General features: G+C 38.7%; 1 protein-coding gene across 5 annotated transcripts in view; it reads right to left on the minus strand.

Moving 5' to 3' along the window:
• NFKB1 (nuclear factor kappa B subunit 1) overlaps positions 1 to 19093 on the minus strand; it is a 166094-nt gene that overhangs the window by 36554 nt on the left and 110447 nt on the right. For all 5 annotated transcript variants that reach the window (XM_077142675.1, XM_077142673.1, XM_077142674.1 and 2 more), the window contains 3 exons: positions 4111 to 4274; positions 1798 to 1956; positions 373 to 477 (listed from right to left, as the gene is read on the minus strand). In XM_077142675.1, the coding sequence (XP_076998790.1) occupies positions 373 to 477; positions 1798 to 1956; positions 4111 to 4274 (428 nt within the window). The remainder of the gene's footprint in view (positions 1 to 372; positions 478 to 1797; positions 1957 to 4110; positions 4275 to 19093) is intronic.

Below are 19093 nucleotides of genomic sequence, written 5' to 3' on the forward strand. Positions count from 1 at the left end.
GTGTTACAAAAAAGAATTGTAAAATAAGCAACCTATTATTTACTAATTCTGTGTGTGTGTGTGTGTGTGTGTGTGTGTGTCAAACATGGGCTATTATTCATTTATTTTAGTTTAACTGAGTATAGACACCAAAGTATAAATGACAAAAATAATGAAAATTTACTGTCACTACTTATTTCTCTTTCTGTTCAAAATGTTAAAATGAATTGGCTGAGTTAAGAAAAAACAACACTAACAATTTAAACAGGAAAAGGAGAGATGTGTAGATGTTTGAAGGACTTCTATGGCAGATATTACTTGTCCATTGCTGAAAAATGACTCAGGCACACTCGGAATTGTATTTCACATTTTGAGACCAGAGAACGTATTTACCTTTCTGAACCTTGTCGCAAAGAAGATAAATTTCTTCCCCTCCAGTTACACATCCAGCTGTCCTGTCCATCCTTACAATTTTCAAGTTGGATGCATTGGGGGCTTCTGTTCACAGGAGAAGAAAAACAAACATCAAACCAATCCTTTAGGAAGTACCCTGCTTTGAGTACCAAAAGGAAGTTGAATGTCTTTACTTCATGTTGCTTTAACAAGAATACTGATAAAATGAGAATGTCTTCCAAAGTACTGGAATACTTCTTGAGGGGGAGGATCATCCACGATCATCAAAATATGATGAGACAGATATGAGCAGGTAATTGTTTCTCAGCAAGAGAGATCGACACAGAAAGAGAAAGAGCTTTTCTGATATCTCAGAAAGTACCAAGTTAATGGATTTCTGAAATTCCAATTAGGTCAAGACCCCAAACTTATTTATATAATACTGCTGTGCCAATTACAAAAGACTTAAAAAATCTAGGAAAAGCACAATTTTCTTAAACTATGTTTTAATTTTTATTCTACCGAAAAGTAAAATGAAGATGTTATATTTCTTTTCCTCAAACTAAATTAGGATTCTGTGTGGTTAAGGGGCAAAAGTTTCAGTGTGGTAATGGTATGAAGCTTCCCTTTTTTTGCTTTAACAGCTGCATTTTAAGGTGATCTTTGGTATATATGTATATATCATTTATAATTCTTTCACTTCCATTCAAACTTGTTCAAATTAAAGAAGTCAGTTAGTTATTGTACTTGGAACATGTAGTTTTTTATTTATACTAAATTCCATAAATCCTCAATGAACTTAAATACTGTACTTTCAGGCTTTTGAGAAGTATCTATTTAATAAATTCTATGCATACAGAACAAGTAAGTTGCATAATAAATGCTGTAGAATTTTGTAAAACTCTTTGTAAAACTGTAAGAATAACATTCTGAAGCCACATGCCCTCTCTACTATTTATCCAATTAACTCGAAGTTTCTACCTTAATTAAAGTAATAACTAATATTACTAGCGGAAATGAAGATGGATAAGAATAGCAGTTCTCTAACTTCTCTTCAGAGACCCCATGCTAAAAAAAATTGATACACTTTTCCCTTCCAAGAGCACCAGAAATTTATTCTCATATTTATAAGTTCACACATAATAAGAGATTTGGTATTGCACGTAAAAGTCTGAGAGATACTTTTGAGGAAGAGGAATCACATTTATTGAGCACCTCATAAAACATTTAATCTAGACCCAACCTTTCATGATAAATTTTGGTATTCCCATTTTCATAGAGGAGAAAAAGAGATTAAAGAAATTACAAATCAAAGTGAAAAGTTCATTGCCACAGGACTCAGGGCTGGTGAATCAATGGCAAGGCATGGTTGGAAGGCTTGAGGTTTTCAGATTACACCAAGCTGCCTCCAAGTCAAGTACTCACTGCTGTCGTAGATGGCATCTGACACCACAGGTTCCAGGCGCCTTGTGAAGCTGCCGGTGCTGTCCGGAAGAAACGCTGTAAACATGAGCCGTACCACACTGAGGTCCATCTCCTTAGTCTGCTGAAGAGCAGCCTGGCGGATTATCTCCTTTTCCCGATCTAGGACCACAGCACAGTATAATCATGCCCAAGGGAGGCATAAAGAGCAGTGAACATTTTAAATTGGATGCTTTTATAAGAATATCAACTTAAAATCCATTGATTTTTCTTTGGAAATTCTTCACATTACTAGTAAAATTTAAAGACATAGCCTCATTTATGTCATCCAAAATTAAAGGCATCAAAAGAAGGCCTGCATTTATTTCTGGGTCATAGTGAAAACTGCCTTTCATGTATCAAACTTCCTCCCTTCTCTCCTGCCCTTCCTTACTTCTCCCTGTAACAGTTTAAAAGCTCAAAGGATGTGATGGAATGGAACACAGTGAATCTACTATGCCTGAGTTATATTGAGAAATGTGAAAATTAATTACTCCAAAATCTCTTTGAGCACAGAAATTGTGTTCACTCCATAGTGCCTGTCATATGATAGATACTCAATAATAACTTTTGAAGAAACTGAATGACTCAACTCCATTTAGTGCCTGCCCTCCTGATGGACCTTTCATGCTGGTTGACTTAGCCATACTTAACCTTTAACAATTCAAATAAGAAGTACTATAAAAGAACTACAGACGAAGTGGCATGGGATTTTGAAGGAGGGGAGAACCCAGAGGCTTTGGGCAGAAGAGGCATTTGCTCTTGATCTTGAAGGGATGCAGAATTTGAGATGAGGAAACAGCAAGAATAGAAAGAAGGTGTCAAGGCACATGAAGGAGACTCGTGGAAAACTGAGTTGGAGATGCAGACAGGGGCCAGCTCTTGTAGGTTGTGGTAGTTAGATTCAGTTGTCAACTTGGCCAGGTGAAGGCACCTAGTTCTGTTGCTGTGGACATGAGCCAATGGTATGTGAACCTCATCTGTGGCTGATTACATCTGCAGTTGGCTAGGAGGCGTGCCTGCTGCAATGAATGATGTTTGACTTAATTGGCTGGTGCTTAAATGACAGAACTCAACATAGCACAGCCCAAGCAGCTCAGCATACCTCATCTCAGCACTCGCAGCTCAGCCCAGGCTTTTGGAGATGCAGAAAGGAATCACCCCGGGGGAAAGTTGTTGGAACCCAGAGGCCTGGAGAGAAGACCAGCAGAGATCACCTTGTGCCTTCCCACGTAAGAAAGAACCTCAGCTGAAAGTTAGCTGTCTTTCCCTCTGAAGAACTAATGAAATAAATCCCCTTTTATTAAAAGTCAAGCCGTCTCTGGTGTGTTGCATTCCAGCAGCTAGCAAACTAGAACAGAGGCCTAAAATTCATCTTACATAATTTGGATTTTATTCTGTAGGTAGAATAAAATAAGAGTTGAAGGGGAGACATCTGAATAGTGGTGAGATAAATAGTTCAGATCTATCTGGCCACAGGGTACAAGCTGGATTCAAGGTGGGGAGGCACAGAAACCATGGGTCAGACTACTATAACTGGGGCAATGAAAATGGGATGGGTACAGAACAGCTAGACCGCTGATTGGAGATGCAGTATAGGTGGGAGGGAAGAATAAAAAATGATGTGAAGGTTCTGAGTTTGTTTATCTGATGATGGACCACGTTTACTAGGAAAATGATGACCAGTTTTGGATCACCTGAGTATGAGATAATGGGAGGCTGGCCAAATTAAAGGACAAAATATATAAACAGAAATGGGGCAGGTGGTAGGACAGGGATTGGGGTTGAAAAAAAAATGAGTAAAAACAGAAAACTATAGCATTATTATGGCAAAGATAGAATAGTTCATCATGTACCTGAAAAGTCCAAGGGAAGTTTCATTATAATAAGGTGAAGTGCTTTTTTTACACTGAGTCTTGAATGGTGAAATGGGTTTTTGACAGGTTGAGAAGGGATGATGAGGTTGTTTTGGGTAGGGGAAGACACGTATAAAGGTCTGAATATGCATCACATGTCCAGAGGAGCAGAGATGGGGAAGCGCAGGTACAGGATGGCGCCAGATATGAGGCTGGAAAGGTGGCCAGGGTGAGGCCATAGAGCTTTTGGTTTTACTCTACAAGCAACAGGATACCATCAAAGGTTTCTGAGCCATGATGGAGTGGAAGCATCTTGGAGTTCAGATTGAAAGAAGGAGAAATCAGAGACACACAGCCAAACACCTATTCCACATATGAGGAAAGGAAAGCCTGAGCTCCTCAAAGGAGCAGTGCTGCTCACCTGTGAGTTGTCTGTCTCCTCCACCTTCTGCTTGCAAATAGGCAAGATCAGGATGCACCAAAAGTCCAGGATTATAGCCCCTTACACAAGCCTCTGTCATTCGTGCTTCCAGTGTTTCAAATACTTTTTTCTTTGTCACATGAAGTATGCCAAGGTTTGTAAAGCTGGAGAAAAAACAGTGCCAGCAGCCACAAGGACAAGCAAAAGTTAGGCAGATGATGACAAGTGAATCTGGCTTCACTTCAGTAAGGAGACTTTTTAAAAAAATACCCAGGTCCTCACTTTTTAACCCAATTTCTTGTGATTAGGCACATTTCAGAGGTTTTTGAAATGAGAACTATAAGACATATTGCATACTACATAATACTCTCAACAGGCGTGGGACACACGCTGTCATCAAGCACCTTGATATTTCTGCAGCAGAATGTATACCTAGACTCACCGAATGGAATAGTAACGACAATAAGCAGCCTCACATCAGGTCAGATAGGATTTTGCCACCAAATGAGTTTATGTTAAACTTAGAAACATTTTTTGGTTTTCAGAGCTAATTAGACTTCAAAATTGTGATAAAGGATAACAGCTATATTTATCTTAATAAGGAAGCTTTACTTCTATTTATTTTTGTTGGTTTCTTCTCTGTCACAGTGTGTTGCATATAAATGCCCTAGCGTGTACATTCTGTGAAGGCAGAGATTCCTTTACTCTAACGGAAGTGGCACGGACACTGCCTGCCAGTAGTAGTGGCAATTTTGAAGTCTAATTAGCTCTGAAAACCAAAAAATGTTTCTAATTTTAACATAAACTCATTTGGTGACAAAATCCTACCTGACCTGATGTGAGGCTGCTTATTGTTTTTACTATTCCATATGGATTTTCTACGGGAGTTGTATAAAATGAATTTTTAATTTCAAATATAATACAAAAATTTTCAGAATAAGAGGAATATTATATTTGAGAGGAGTTTTTGCTTTTGGATCATCCTTGGATTTCTGGGATGTAATTTAAAGATAATTTGTAATCCCATCTCTTCTCAGGTTACATATAAATTAGTAATTATTTATTACCACTGGAATTGTCATTTAATTCTACATGTATGTAGGCCTGAGGGTACTGAATAAATGATGGAAAATTTTTTATCTAGTGAAGGCTAAGGGTCTATTGAATAAAATGTTAATAAGCTAAATAAATAAAGCAACTGATGGGATTTTTTTAAGAAAAAAATTTTAAAGCCCTAGCTGTTCATTTTTTAAATAAAGTATAAGAAATAAAGAAGTATATTCAACAAATGCAATACAACAAACAAACAAAAAGCACTTTACCAAGGAGACTCATACATTCAACAAATATTTATTCAGCTCCTACTACAGGCAGGCAGTGTCTAATTTCCGTTAGAGTACAGGAATCTCCGCCTTCACAGAATGTACACGCTAGGGCATTTATATGCAACACACTGTGACAGAGAAGAAACCAACAAAAAAGTAAGTTATATGCTCCAATTCACTTATAAGAAGGTAAAAAGTGTTATCAAGGAAAATAAAGTAGGGATGGGAGTAAGAGGGGCACTGGATAAAGGCATCACACCCTAAACCACGGCGACATCAAGAAGGTCCTCAGGGAAGGAGATAACAGAATAAAGCCTTGAAGGACACGAAGCGTGAAGATATGGATATATGGAGGAAGGGCACACGAGACACGCACACGGAGGAGGAGTGTGCGAGACGCACACGGAGGAGGAGCATATGAGACGCACACGGAGGAGGAGCATATGAGACACGCACACGGAGGAGGAGTGCGCGAGACACGCACATGGAGGAGGAGCACATGAGACACGCACACGGAGGAGGAGTGTGCGAGACACGCACAGGGAGGAGGAGCGCGTGAGACACGCACACGGAGGAGGAGCACATGAGACACGCACAAGGAGGAGGAGCATATGAGACACGCACACAGAGGAGGAGCATATGAGACACGCACACGGAGGAGGAGTGCGCGAGACACGCACAGGGAGGAGGAGCGCGTGAGACACGCACACGGAGGAGGAGCACATGAGACACGCACACGGAGGAGGAGCGCACGAGACACGCACACGGAGGAGGAGTGTGCGAGACATGCACACGGAGGAAGAGCATATAAGACACACACACGGAGGAGGAGCATATGAGACACGCACACAGAGGAGGAGCATATGAGACACGCACACGGAGGAGGAGCATATGAGACACGCACACGGAGGAGGAGCATATGAGACACGCACACGGAGGAGGAGCACATGAGACACGCACACGGAGGAGGAGCGCGCGAGACACGCACACGGAGGAGGAGTGTGCGAGACACGCACACGGAGGAGGAGCATATGAGACACGCACACGGAGGAGGAGTGTGCGAGACACGCACACGGAGGAAGAGCATATAAGACACACACACGGAGGAGGAGCATATGAGACACACACACGGAGGAGGAGCATATGAGACATGCACATGGAGGAGGAGCATATGAGACACGCACACGAGGAGGAGCATATGAGACACGCACACGGAGGAGGAGTGTGCGAGACACGCACACAGAGGAGGAGTGTGCGAGACACACACATGGAGGAGGAGTGTGCGAGACACGCACACAGAGGAGGAGTGTGCGAGACACACACATGGAGGAGGAGTGTGTGAGACACGCACACAGAGGAGAAGCATATGAGACACGCACACGGAGGAGGAGTGTGCAAGACACGCACACAGAGGAGGAGTGTGCGAGACACACACATGGAGGAGGAGTGTGTGAGACACGCACACAGAGGAGGAGCATATGAGACATGCACACGGAGGAGGAGCATATGAGACATGCACACGGAGGAGGAGCATATGAGACACGCACACGGAGGAGAAGCATATGAAACACGCACACGGAGGAGGGGTGCGCAAGATACGCACATGGAGGAGGAGCAGGGGAGGACGTGCCTGGTGTTTTCAAGAAGCAACAATGGCCACGAGGTCATGCGGCTTCGATGAAATGAGCAAGGGGATAGGTAGCAAGTTAGGAGATCAGAGAGAGAAGCAGGGGCCCAGATTCTTTTAAAGTCTTGTAAGCTTTTGTATGGACTAGTTCTTTTACTCTGGCTTTTACTCAGGATAATAATAATAAAAACGATTAGTAGAGGAAAGAGAGATGACAGAAGTGGACCGACTGAATAGAATAAGGTAATATGGGAAAGTCAGACATGCTAAGGGAAGAACATAGAAGAGGTGAAGCCAGAATGAGATGAGCGTTCATATAGAGGCTCAGAGATAGAACGAGATAAATATCTAGAAAAAAATGGGATGATGGAAAATAAAACACACCCCTAGAATATAAACTCCTTGAGAGCAAGGACCTCCAGTACCTAAAAGGGTGCCTGACACATCAGCATCTAATAAGTACCAGTTGAATAAAAGGAAGAATGAATGAATATAGCATAGAGAAATATATAACATGACATACTGATATGCATGTAGGCACGGGAAGTCTTTCAGAAACAACACCCCCAACTTTTGCCTTTTAGGCTTAAAGTCTATATTGAACATTCACAACTATAGGAAAATAGGGTTATCTTCTAGGTACTGATAATGACAAACATTTGTGTAGCAGTTTACAATTTGCCATCTATAAAATGTTTTTGTATATCTTATTTACTTTAATCTCTGTGAGAGAGGCATCATCTCTATTGTTCATTATATTAATAATGAATAATTTATTCTGTAATAAACAAAAACAACATAAAAGTCAGTCTTCTGTTACAGGTAATCATGGAGTAACACAGACTGGATTTAACCTCCCACAATAAACAACCAAAAACATGAGTCTTTTTTTTTGGTGCATGGTCTGGGAATTGAACCTGGGTCTCCTGCATGGAAGACAAGCATTCTACCACTGAACCACCTGTGCATCTGAAAAATATTTTTAAAAATGGTTTTCAGACACTGGACAATAGGAAGCACAGGGCAGTGATCTTTAAGAAATGGGAAATAAATGAGGTGAGTCCTACCGCTGCTCCAGCATGTGTAGGAGCAAATAACTGTAGTTCCCAGGCTTAGTCAGAAAGGGGAACCTAAACAGGGCCTAGAAGAGTTAAGGAGCTAGAACTAAAAATGTGAAGAGGCCGAGGAGGCTAGAATTCATAGGCAGAGTACTGGGCAGTAAACTCCACACACAGAACATCCAGAGATCTGCAGGGCTCCGCCCCAAGTCTTCAGCTGGGTACTGATCAGAACATGTGTGCATGGAAACGACTCAAGATTGGGAAAAGAGCTACAAGAAAGGAGCAGACAGAAAGAGTTTTGGAGCACATATAGGGCTGGAATAATTCATGTTTTCAACAGCCTGACTGGAGAAATAACAGGGAACACCGGTTTGAATAATCAGAAAGGTAGTTGTGTCAAACTGACCCTAGACTAAAGGCTGCTCTGATTTCCCTAATAAAACTGAAAAAGCAAGTCTACAAAGCATAATACTGTTCCCCAAAAGTTTAACTTCTTCCCAATGCTCAAAAATATTTGAAGGAATACAAAAATTCCGGCCCCCAACAATCCAAAATTCAAAATGTCTGCCATCTAATAAAAAATTACCAGGCATGCAAAGAAGTAGGAAAATACAACTCATAATGAGGGTAAAAAAAATCAAACCAGGGATAATGCAAGGTAGCTCAGTGGTAGAATTCTCACCTGCCATGCGGGAGACCTGGGTTCGACTTCTGGACCATGTACACCACTCCCCACCCCACCCCCACCCCCCAAAAAAGAAAAAGAAAGAAATATGTCTTTTAAAAGAGGTTTGTGCAAGGGTAGCTCAGTGGTAGAATTCTCGCCTGCCATGCAGGAGACCCGAGTTCAATTCCTGGACCATGTACTTCAAAAAAAAAAAAAAAAAAAAAAAAAAAAAAAATCAAACAGTAAGACAGATCCAGAAAACAGAAGGACAGAAGGCAGAGTTTGTAGGCATGCACATTAAAATAGCTGTTACAGGGCGGGCCGCGGTGGCTCAGCGGGCAAGGTGCTTGCCTGCTATGCCGGAGGACCTCGGTTCGATTCCCGGCCCCAGCCCATGTAACAAAAACGGAGAAACAGAATACAATAAAACAAGAAAATGTTTAAAAATGTTTCCCTTTCTTCCTTCCTTCCTTCCTTCTATCCTTCCTTCCTTCTCTCTGTCTTTCCTTTAAAAAAAAAAAAAAAAAAAAAAAAAAAAAAAAAAAAATAGCTGTTACAGAAATATTCCACATATTCAAGAAGGTAGAAATTACTATTACGTTAAGAAGAAACATGGAAAAAGGACCTAAACACACTTTTAGAGATGAGAAATACAATGTCTGAGAAGAAAAACACACTAGAGGGGATTAAGGATATATTAGACAGACAAAAAGATTAGTAAGGTTGAATACATAGTAATGTGAACTATCTAAATTATAATGCAGAGATAAAATATGAAAAAGAAAAGCATCAGTAAGCTTCCATCAGCCAAATAAACATGTAATTTTGTCTCCAGGAAGAAAGGAAAGAAAGGAGGAGATGGAAAAATACATGGAAAAAAATTTTGAAAAATATTGACTGAAAGTTTCTAGATTAAGGTAAAAACTGTAAATCCAGACAACCAAGAACCTCAATGAACTCCCTGCATAAAGAGAAAATCTGAAAAGTTGCTAGAGATTTAAAAAAAGGATGTTATGTACAGAAGAACAGAAATAAGAATAAAGGAGTCTTCTTGTCAGAAACAAGGCAAGCCAGAAAACAGTGGCGCAATATATTGTAGGAACTGAAAGAAAAAACATCGTCAACCTAGAATTCTATACTCTTTAAAAATATCTTTCAAAAACAAAGTAAAGGCTCTTACAGATATACAGCAACTGAGATAATTCAGCCATACTAAAAAAGTTAAAGGCAAAAGAAAATTATACCAGGTAGAATATCTTACCTACAAAATAAAATGATGTACACTGAAATGCTAAATATATGGGTAAATATAAAATACCTTTTTTCTTATTTAAAAAAATTTCCTTAAAAGCTAATTGACTGTTTAAAGTATAAATAAAAACAGTGCATTCTAGGATCATGACATGTAGATGTAAAACCTATAACAATAACACAAAGGCTAGGAAAGCAGACATACTGTTTTAAGGTTCACATACTATATGTGAAGAGTATACTACTTGAAGGCAGGCTGTAATAATTAAAGATGTAGAGTAAAAACCTTAAAACAACTACTAAAAAATGCAAAAGTATAGATAATAAGCCAATTAAGGAGATAAAATGGAACAAATAAATAATCCATTTGTCCAAAAAGAAAGGAGAAGAAAGAATTTTTTTCTTTTTTCTATTCTTTGTAAAAAAGAGTAGATGAGACCAACAGAAAACAAATAGCAAGGTGGTAAATTTAAGCATGGTTATATCAATAATTACATTAAATATAAATGGCCGAAACACCCTCAATTAAAGTCAGAGATTGTTAGAGTGAATAAAAAGCAAAACCCAACAATATGCACTGTATAATTTATTCATTTGTATAGAAAGACACAAATAGGTTAAAATTAACAGGATAGGAAAAATACATCAATGCTAACATAGTAAAAAGAAACTTAAGCATTAACAGATGAATAGATAAAAATGTGGTATACATACATACAATGGAATATTATTCAGCTATAAAGCAGAATGAAATTCTGATATATGCTACAACATGGATAAACCTTGAAGATATTTATTTTACTCATATGGAGTGAAATAAACCATACACAGAGAAGCAAATAGTATATGATTTCTACTATATGAAATACTTAGAATAACCAAATTCAGAGATGGAAAAGTAGAATACAGGTTACCAGGGGTTGGGATTAGGGGTGGGGAGGTAGTGCTTAATGGATACAGATTTCTGGTTGGGGAGATGAAAAAGCTTTGGTAATGAATGGGGTAGTGATGGTAACACAATATGGTGAATGTAATTAATACATTGTATTGTACACATGGAAGTGATTAAAATAGGAAATTCTATCTTATGTCTATATAACCACAACAAAAATGAAAAAGAAAGTTTAAGTAGATACATAGGTATCAAAGTAGATTTTAGAGCAAAGCAAATTACCTGGAATAAATGAGGTCATTTCAGATTGATAAAGGAATCAATTCATCAAGAAGACAGAATCCTAAAGTTTTTTGCACATAATAAAATAGCTTTACAATATCTGGGGCAAAATCTTACAGAAATGAAAGGAGAAACAGACTAATCTTCAAATGTTGTCAGAGATTTCAACACTGCTCTCTCAATAATTGACAGAGCAGACAGACAGAAAATCAGTCAGGATATAGAAGACTTGAACAACACTATCAAACAACTTGACTTAATTGACATTTTCAGATCATTCTGCTCTACAAGAGAAGGATAAATGTTATTTTTAGGGCACAAAAAACATTTACCAAAATAAGCCATATTCTGACCCATAAAACAAGTCTCAATATATTTAAAGGATTTAAATCATACAAGCAGAAAGACATCCAAGCGGGTATATATTTAATATAATAATTAATAATTAATTGTTGAAGCAGGGTGATGAATAAATAAAAAGGGAATTCAGTAAACTATTCTTTCTACTTTTGTACATGTTTGAAAATTTCTATAATAAAATGTAAAAGAAAGTTAGCAGATATTATCATTAGCACCTTAGAAAAAATTCAAGATCAAAATGTTAATATATAGAAATGCAAAGTGATATAGCCACTTTGGAAAATAATTTGGCAGTTTCTTACCAAGGTAAAGGTGCATTTACCTGACATTCTTGTAATTATACAAAATTATATTCTTGTAACTATCCTAGAAATTTACCCAAGAGAAATGAAAATTTATTCTCACAAAAAGTTGTTTTATCCTCAAAAACTAGAAACTAAATGTTTTTCAACTGAAATGAATGATAAAGAAATTGTGATACATAGATACAATGGAATACAATCTAACAATTAAAAGGAAAAGACTACTGATACACGCAACAGCATAGATGATTCTCAAATGCATATGCTAAATGAAATAAACCAGACTGAAAAGGCTAGATATTATAGGTCATTCTGGAAAAGACAAAAGTGTAGGGATAGAAAACATCAATGGTTGCCAAGGATTGGAGAGGAAGTGACTACAAGGGGACACAAGGAATTCCTGGAGGTGATGGAACTGCTCTGTATCTGGAATGTGGCAGTCATGTGACTGTATGCATTTATCAAAATTCATGGAATTTACACTTTAAAGGATGAATATTACAGTAATTAATTGTACTTCAATAAACTTGACAGGAAGGAAGAAGAAAAGGAAGGAAGGAAGGAAGGAAATATTGGGACTGGGACTACAATCCTGTGTCTTACTTGCCATGCCATATTCCTCTCCACCAGTGGTTTTCGATATACAGTCTCCAGACCAGCAGAATGAACATCATTGGAAGCTTATTAAAAATGCAAATTCTTGGTTCCCATCCCATATTTACTGAATCAGAAACTTGGTGTGTGTATGTGTGTGTGTGCAGCTCAACAATCTGTTTTAACAAATGCTCCAGGTGATTCTGATGAATACTAAAGTTTGAGAACCACTATTCCACACCACTCTAGACTAACGTGATCAGAATCTAGGGCAAAGGGCCTGGCATCAGTATTTTTATAAAGCGCTAATCTTTATAACTAGCTCCAGGTTTGAAACCCTCTGCACTATGCCAGAAGTTGTCGTTATCATCATGTCTGAACTTATGTTGCCTTCTGGGTGTGTTCAAATCTTCATGTTCTCGGGCTGGGATTCAAAAGCAGCTCCTCCATCTGACCTTTCTTTCTCTCAGGATTCAAACATGAACTTCACAGCTGACACAGAATTTAAAAGCACCCTCTGACTTATAATATACAACTTAATTTGGAAGTTGGATACTACCAATCTCAGTCCATACTTCATCCATTTTCTCCATCCAGCTCCTTTTCTGTATATCAGGGTTGAGCCATATGAAATCATTAATATTCAATTGGTTATGAACCTATAAAAATAACAATTTCTTAGCATCTGCACTATCTCACTGAGGGAGGTCTTATTTCTCATTCATATTGGTATATGTATTTTCAGTGCTTACTGGTTGGTTTATGCTGTAAATATTAGCCAAAAAAAGGGGGGAGGGTCTGGTGTTTACTAGTGAGGATGGTGGTCTAAAGCAAGTTCAAATTAAATAGAACTGATTTTTCCATTGAATGAAAATTTCAAAGAACTAAAATACTGAAACAAATTGCTGATACTCAGGCTTTGAAATAAAAAATAAAGAAAGATTGTGTTTTATTAGGGCAGGCATTAAAGGCTAAATAAATAATAAGAAATAAAAATTACAAAATAAAAGCTAACTGGGGATGCAAGGGTAGTTCAGTGGTAGAATTCTTGCCTGTCATGCAGGAGTCCTGGGTTTAATTCCTGGCCCACACACTTCCCCCAGCCTTCCCCCAAAAAACAAGCAAACAAACAAATGAAAAACCAAATAACAACAGCAAAAAAACAAAAACTTAAAAATTCAACAAATGGTGCTGAAATGAGGGGATACTCACATGGAAAAAGAATGAAATGTGACCCCTGACATATAGCATTAAAATAAAAAAAATTAAAGCTAACTAAAAAAATAGTAAAAAGACAAATGCATTAGATAAAAATAAGCAATCATGATTCAGTTATCTGAAACATCAGTATTTTAATATAGATACCAAAGTACCTTTGTAAATAGAAATTAAATTTTATTAAGAATGCATGCTAAGTCGAGAATGCAGGAAGAGGAGCATCCGGCAGTTCACAAAGGAGCCGCGATAGACTGAAGATGGTGACGGTGGTCATAGCTTTGGTATCACAGTTCCCTTCTGAGTCTTGAATTCTGAAAATCAGAAGTCTTTTCCTATGGTTCCTACTTGTGCTACACTGACTTAAGAACTTGTCTCACACAATTGGATTGTTGACTCCGTTTCTGGGATTCCTGGATGTTTCCACCTTGACCCCAACCTTCCCTTTCTCACAGCGGCTCTCCAACCACCACCGTGCGCTCTTCCACCTTCACCGGCTCCTCCGCCACCATCCTCGACAGACTTGCCACCCTCACCTTTCCTCCTCCAGAACAGCTACTAGGGGAGTAGAAACGACACAGAACAGCTCCCAGAGCCACGACAGAGATAAAAAAAACAGCGTACCCCATCCTGGAAAGGCTGACTGTCTGGGAGAACCCGCTCTGGTGAGATCGCCGAGGGGCGCGGGCTTTCCCGGGCAGGGCGGCAAGCGGCCGGAGTCCCTCCCCTTCCTCCTTCCCGGGCCAGCTGGCAGAATTGGGCAGGTGGTCCCCTCAAACCGCGGCGGCTGGCGCCCCCACCACACGAGGACCCCCGGACCAACTGAGAGAATTGGATTGGAAATCCCCAGACTGCGGAGAACGGTGACCGGGGGGTCCCTTCCAAACATGTGACTCCCCAGTCCGGCTGGGAACGGTGCACTCGCCTGGGCTGCGGTGGCTGGCGCCCTCCCGCCACGCTTGACGCCCCGGGCCGACTAGGAAATTCGGACGGGCGCTCTCCTGGGCTGCGGCGGCCGGCGACCCTCCTCGCGTTCGGACCCCCGGGCCAACTGGCACTCTTCCAAGCCGCTTCGGCTGGCGAACCTCCCCCACGGTGAGAGTTTTCCAAAGTTAAAGGACCCACAGCACCTTTTACTGGTGGGACCCGCAGACAAACGTGTGCCACGAGCGCCACCTACTGGGCAGGATAAGAAAAACAGAACCCAGAGATTTCACAGAAAAATCTTTCAACCTGTTGGGTCCAACACCCAGGGAAATCTGACTAAATGCCCAGACACCACCAGAAGATAACGGATCATGCTCAGAAAATTGAAACTATGGCCCAGTCAAAGGAACAAACCAATAGTTCAAATGAGATACAGGAGCTGAGACAACTAATGCTGAATATACGAACAGAAATGGAAAAACTCTTCAAAAACCAAATCAATAAATTGAGGGAGGACATGAAGAAGACATGGGCTGAACAAAAAGAAGAAATAGAAAATCTGAAAAAACAAATCACAGAACTTATGGGAGTGAAGGACAAAGAAGAAAAAATGGAAAAAACAATGGATACCTACAATGGTAGATCTAAAGAGACAGAAGCTACAATTAGTGAACTGGAGGATGGAACATCTGAATTCCAAAAAGAAACAGAAACTATAGGGAAAAGAATGGAAAAACTTGAGCAGGGGATCAGGGAACTGAATGACAATATGAAGCGCACAAATATACGTGTTGTGGGTGTCCCAGAAGGAGAAGAGAAGGGAAAAGGAGGAGAAAAACTAATGGAAGAAATTATCACTGAAAATTTCCCAACTCTTATGAAAGACCTAAATTTACAGATCCAAGAAGTGCAGCGCACCCCAAAGAGAATAGACCCAAATAGGTGTTCTCCAAGACATTTACTAGTTAGAATGTCAGAGGTCAAAGAGAAAGAGAGGATCTTGAAAGCAGCAAGAGAAAAACAATCCGTCACATACAAGGGAAACCCAATAAGACTATGTGTAGATTTCTCAGCAGAAACCATGGAAGCTAGAAGACAGTGGGATGATATATTTAAATCACTAAAAGAGAAAAACTGCCAACCAAGACTCCTATATCCAGCAAAATTGTCCTTCAAAAATGAAGGAGAAATTAAAACATTTATAGACAAAAAGTCACTGAGAGAATTTGTGACCAAGAGACCAGCTCTGCAAGAAATACTAAAGGGAGCACTAGAGTCAGATATGAAAAGACAGAAGAGAGAGGTATGGAGAAGAGTGTAGAAAGAAGGAAAATCAGATATGATATATATAATACAAAAGGCAAAATGGTAGAGGAAAATATTATCCAAACAGTAATAACACTAAAAGTTAATGGACTGAATTTCCCAATCAAAAGACATAGACTGGCAGAATGGATTAAAAAACAGGATCCTTCTATATGCTGTCTACAGGAAACACATCTTAGACCCAAAGATAAACATAGATTGAAAGTGAAAGGTTGGGAAAAGATATTTCATGCAAATAACAACCAGAAAAGAGCAGGAGTGGCTATACTAATATCCAACAAATTAGACTTCAAATGTAAAACAGTTAAAAGAGACAAAGAAGGACACTATATATCAATAAAAGGAACAATTAAACAAGAAGACATAACAATCATAAATATTTATGCACCGAACCAGAATGCCCCAAAATACGTGAGGAATACACTGCAAACACTGAAAAGGGAAATAGACACATCTACCATAATAGTTGGAGACTTCAATTCACAACTCTCATCAATGGACAGAACATCTAGACAGAGGATCAATAAAGAAATAGAGAATCTGAATATTACTATAAATGAGCTAGACTTAACAGACATTTATAGGACATTACATCCCACAACAGCAGGATACACCTTTTTCTCAAGTGCTCATGGATCATTCTCAAAGATAGACCATATGCTGGGTCACAAAGCAAGTTTTAACAAATTTAAAAAGATTGAAATCATACACAACACTTTCTCGGATCATAAAGGAATGAAGTTGGAAATCAATAATAGGTGGAGTGCCAGAAAATTCACAAATACGTGGAGGCTCAACAACACACTCTTAAACAACGAGTGGGTCAAAGAAGAAATTGCAAGAGAAATTAGTAAATACCTCGAGGCGAACGAAAATGAAAACACAACATATCAAAACTTATGGGACGCAGCAAAGGCAGTGCTAAGAGGGAAATTTATTGCCCTAAATGCCTATATCAGAAAAGAAGGAAAGGCAAAAATGCAGGAATTAACTGTCCACTTGGAAGAACTAGAGAAAGAACAGCAAACTAATCCCAAAGCAAGCAAAAAGAAAGAAATAACAAAGATTAGAGCAGAAATAAATGAAATTGAAAACATGAAAACAATAGAGAAAATCAATAAGACCAGAAGTTGGTTCTATGAGAAAATCAATGAGATTGATGGGCCCTTAGCAAGATTGACAAAAAGAAGAAGAGAGAGGATGCAAATAAATAAGATCAGAAATGGAAGAGGAGACATAACTACTGACCTCACAGAAATAAAGGAGGTAATAATAGGATACTATGAACAACTTTACGCTAATAAATACAACAGTTTAGATGAAATGGACAGGTTCCTGGAAAGACATGAACAACCAACTTTGACTCAAGAAGAAATAGATGACCTCAACAAACCAATCACAAGTAAAGAAATTGAATTAGTCATTCAAAAGCTTCCTAAAAAGAAAAGTCCAGGACCAGACGGCTTCACATGTGAATTCTAGCAAACATTCCAGAAAGAATTAGTACAAACTCTCCTCAAACTTTTCAAAAAAATCGAAGTGGAGGGAAAACTACCTAATTCATTTTACGAAGCCAACATCACCCTCATACCAAAACCAGGCAAAGATATTACAAAAAAAGAAAACTACAGACCAATCTCTCTAATGAATATAGATGCAAAAATCCTCAACAAAATTCTAGCAAATCGTATCCAACAACACATTAAAAGAATTATACATCATGACCAAGTAGGATTCATCCCAGGTATGCAAGGATGGTTCAACATAAGAAAATCAATTAATGTAATACACTATATCAACAAATCAAAGCAGAAAAATCACACGATCATCTCAATTGATGCAGAGAAGGCATTTGACAAGATTCAACATCCTTTCCTGTTGAAAACACTTCAAAAGATAAGAATACAAGGGAACTTCCTTAAAATGATAGAGGGAATATATGAAAAACCCACAGCTAATATCATCCTCAATGGGGAAAAATTGAAAACTTTCCCCCTAAGATCAGGAACAAGACAAGGATGTCCACTATCACCACTATTATTCAACATTGTGTTGGAGGTTCTAGCCAGAGCAATTAGACAAGAAAAAGAAATACAAGGCATCAAAATTGGAAAGGAAGAAGTAAAACTATCACTGTTTGCAGATGATATGATATTATACGTGAAAACCCAGAAAAATCCACAACAAAACTACTAGAGCTAATAAATGAGTACAGCAACGTAGCAGGTTACAAGATCAACATTCAAAAATCTGTAGCATTTCTATACACTAGCAATGAACAAGCGGAGGGGGAAATCAAGAAACGAATCCCATTTACAATTGCAACTAAAAGAATAAAATACCTAGGAATAAATTTAACTAAAGAGACAAAAAACCTATATAAAGAAAACTACAAAAAACTGTTAAAAGAAATCACAGAAGACCTAAATAGATGGAAGGGCATACCGTGTTCATGGATTGGAAGACTAAATGTAGTTAAGATGTCAATCCTACCTAAATTGATTTACAGATTCAATGCAATACCAATCAAAATCCCAACAACTTATTTTTCAGAAATAGAAAAACCAATAAGCAAATTTACCTGGAAGGGCAGGGTGCCCCGAATTGCTAAAAACATCTTGAGGAAAAAAACGAAGCTGGAGGTCTTGCGCTGCCTGACTTTAAGGCATATTATGAAGCCACAGTGGTCAAAACAGCATGGTATTGGCATAAAGATAGATATATCGACCAATGGAATCGAATAGAGTGCTCAGATATAGACCCTCTCATCTATGGACATTTGATCTTTGATAAGGCAGTCAAGCCAACTCACCTGGGACAGAGCAGTCTCTTCAATAAATGGTGCCTAGAGAACTGGATATCCATATGCAAAAGAATGAAAGAAGACCCATATCTCACACCCTATACAAAAGTTAACTCAAAATGGATCAAAGATCTAAACATTAGGTCTAAGACCATAAAACAATTAGAGGAAAATGTAGGGAGATATCTTATGAAACTTACAATTGGAGGCGGTTTTATGGACCTTAAACCTAAAGCAAGAGCACTGAAGAAGGAAATAAATAAATGGGAGCTCCTCAAAATTAAACACTTTTGTGCATCAAAGAACTTCATCAAGAAAGTAGAAAGACAGCCTACACAATGGGAGACAATA

The sequence above is a fragment of the Tamandua tetradactyla genome, chromosome 24 (genome assembly GCF_023851605.1).
Source record: "Tamandua tetradactyla isolate mTamTet1 chromosome 24, mTamTet1.pri, whole genome shotgun sequence".
NCBI classification, from domain to species: Eukaryota; Metazoa; Chordata; class Mammalia; order Pilosa; family Myrmecophagidae; genus Tamandua; species Tamandua tetradactyla.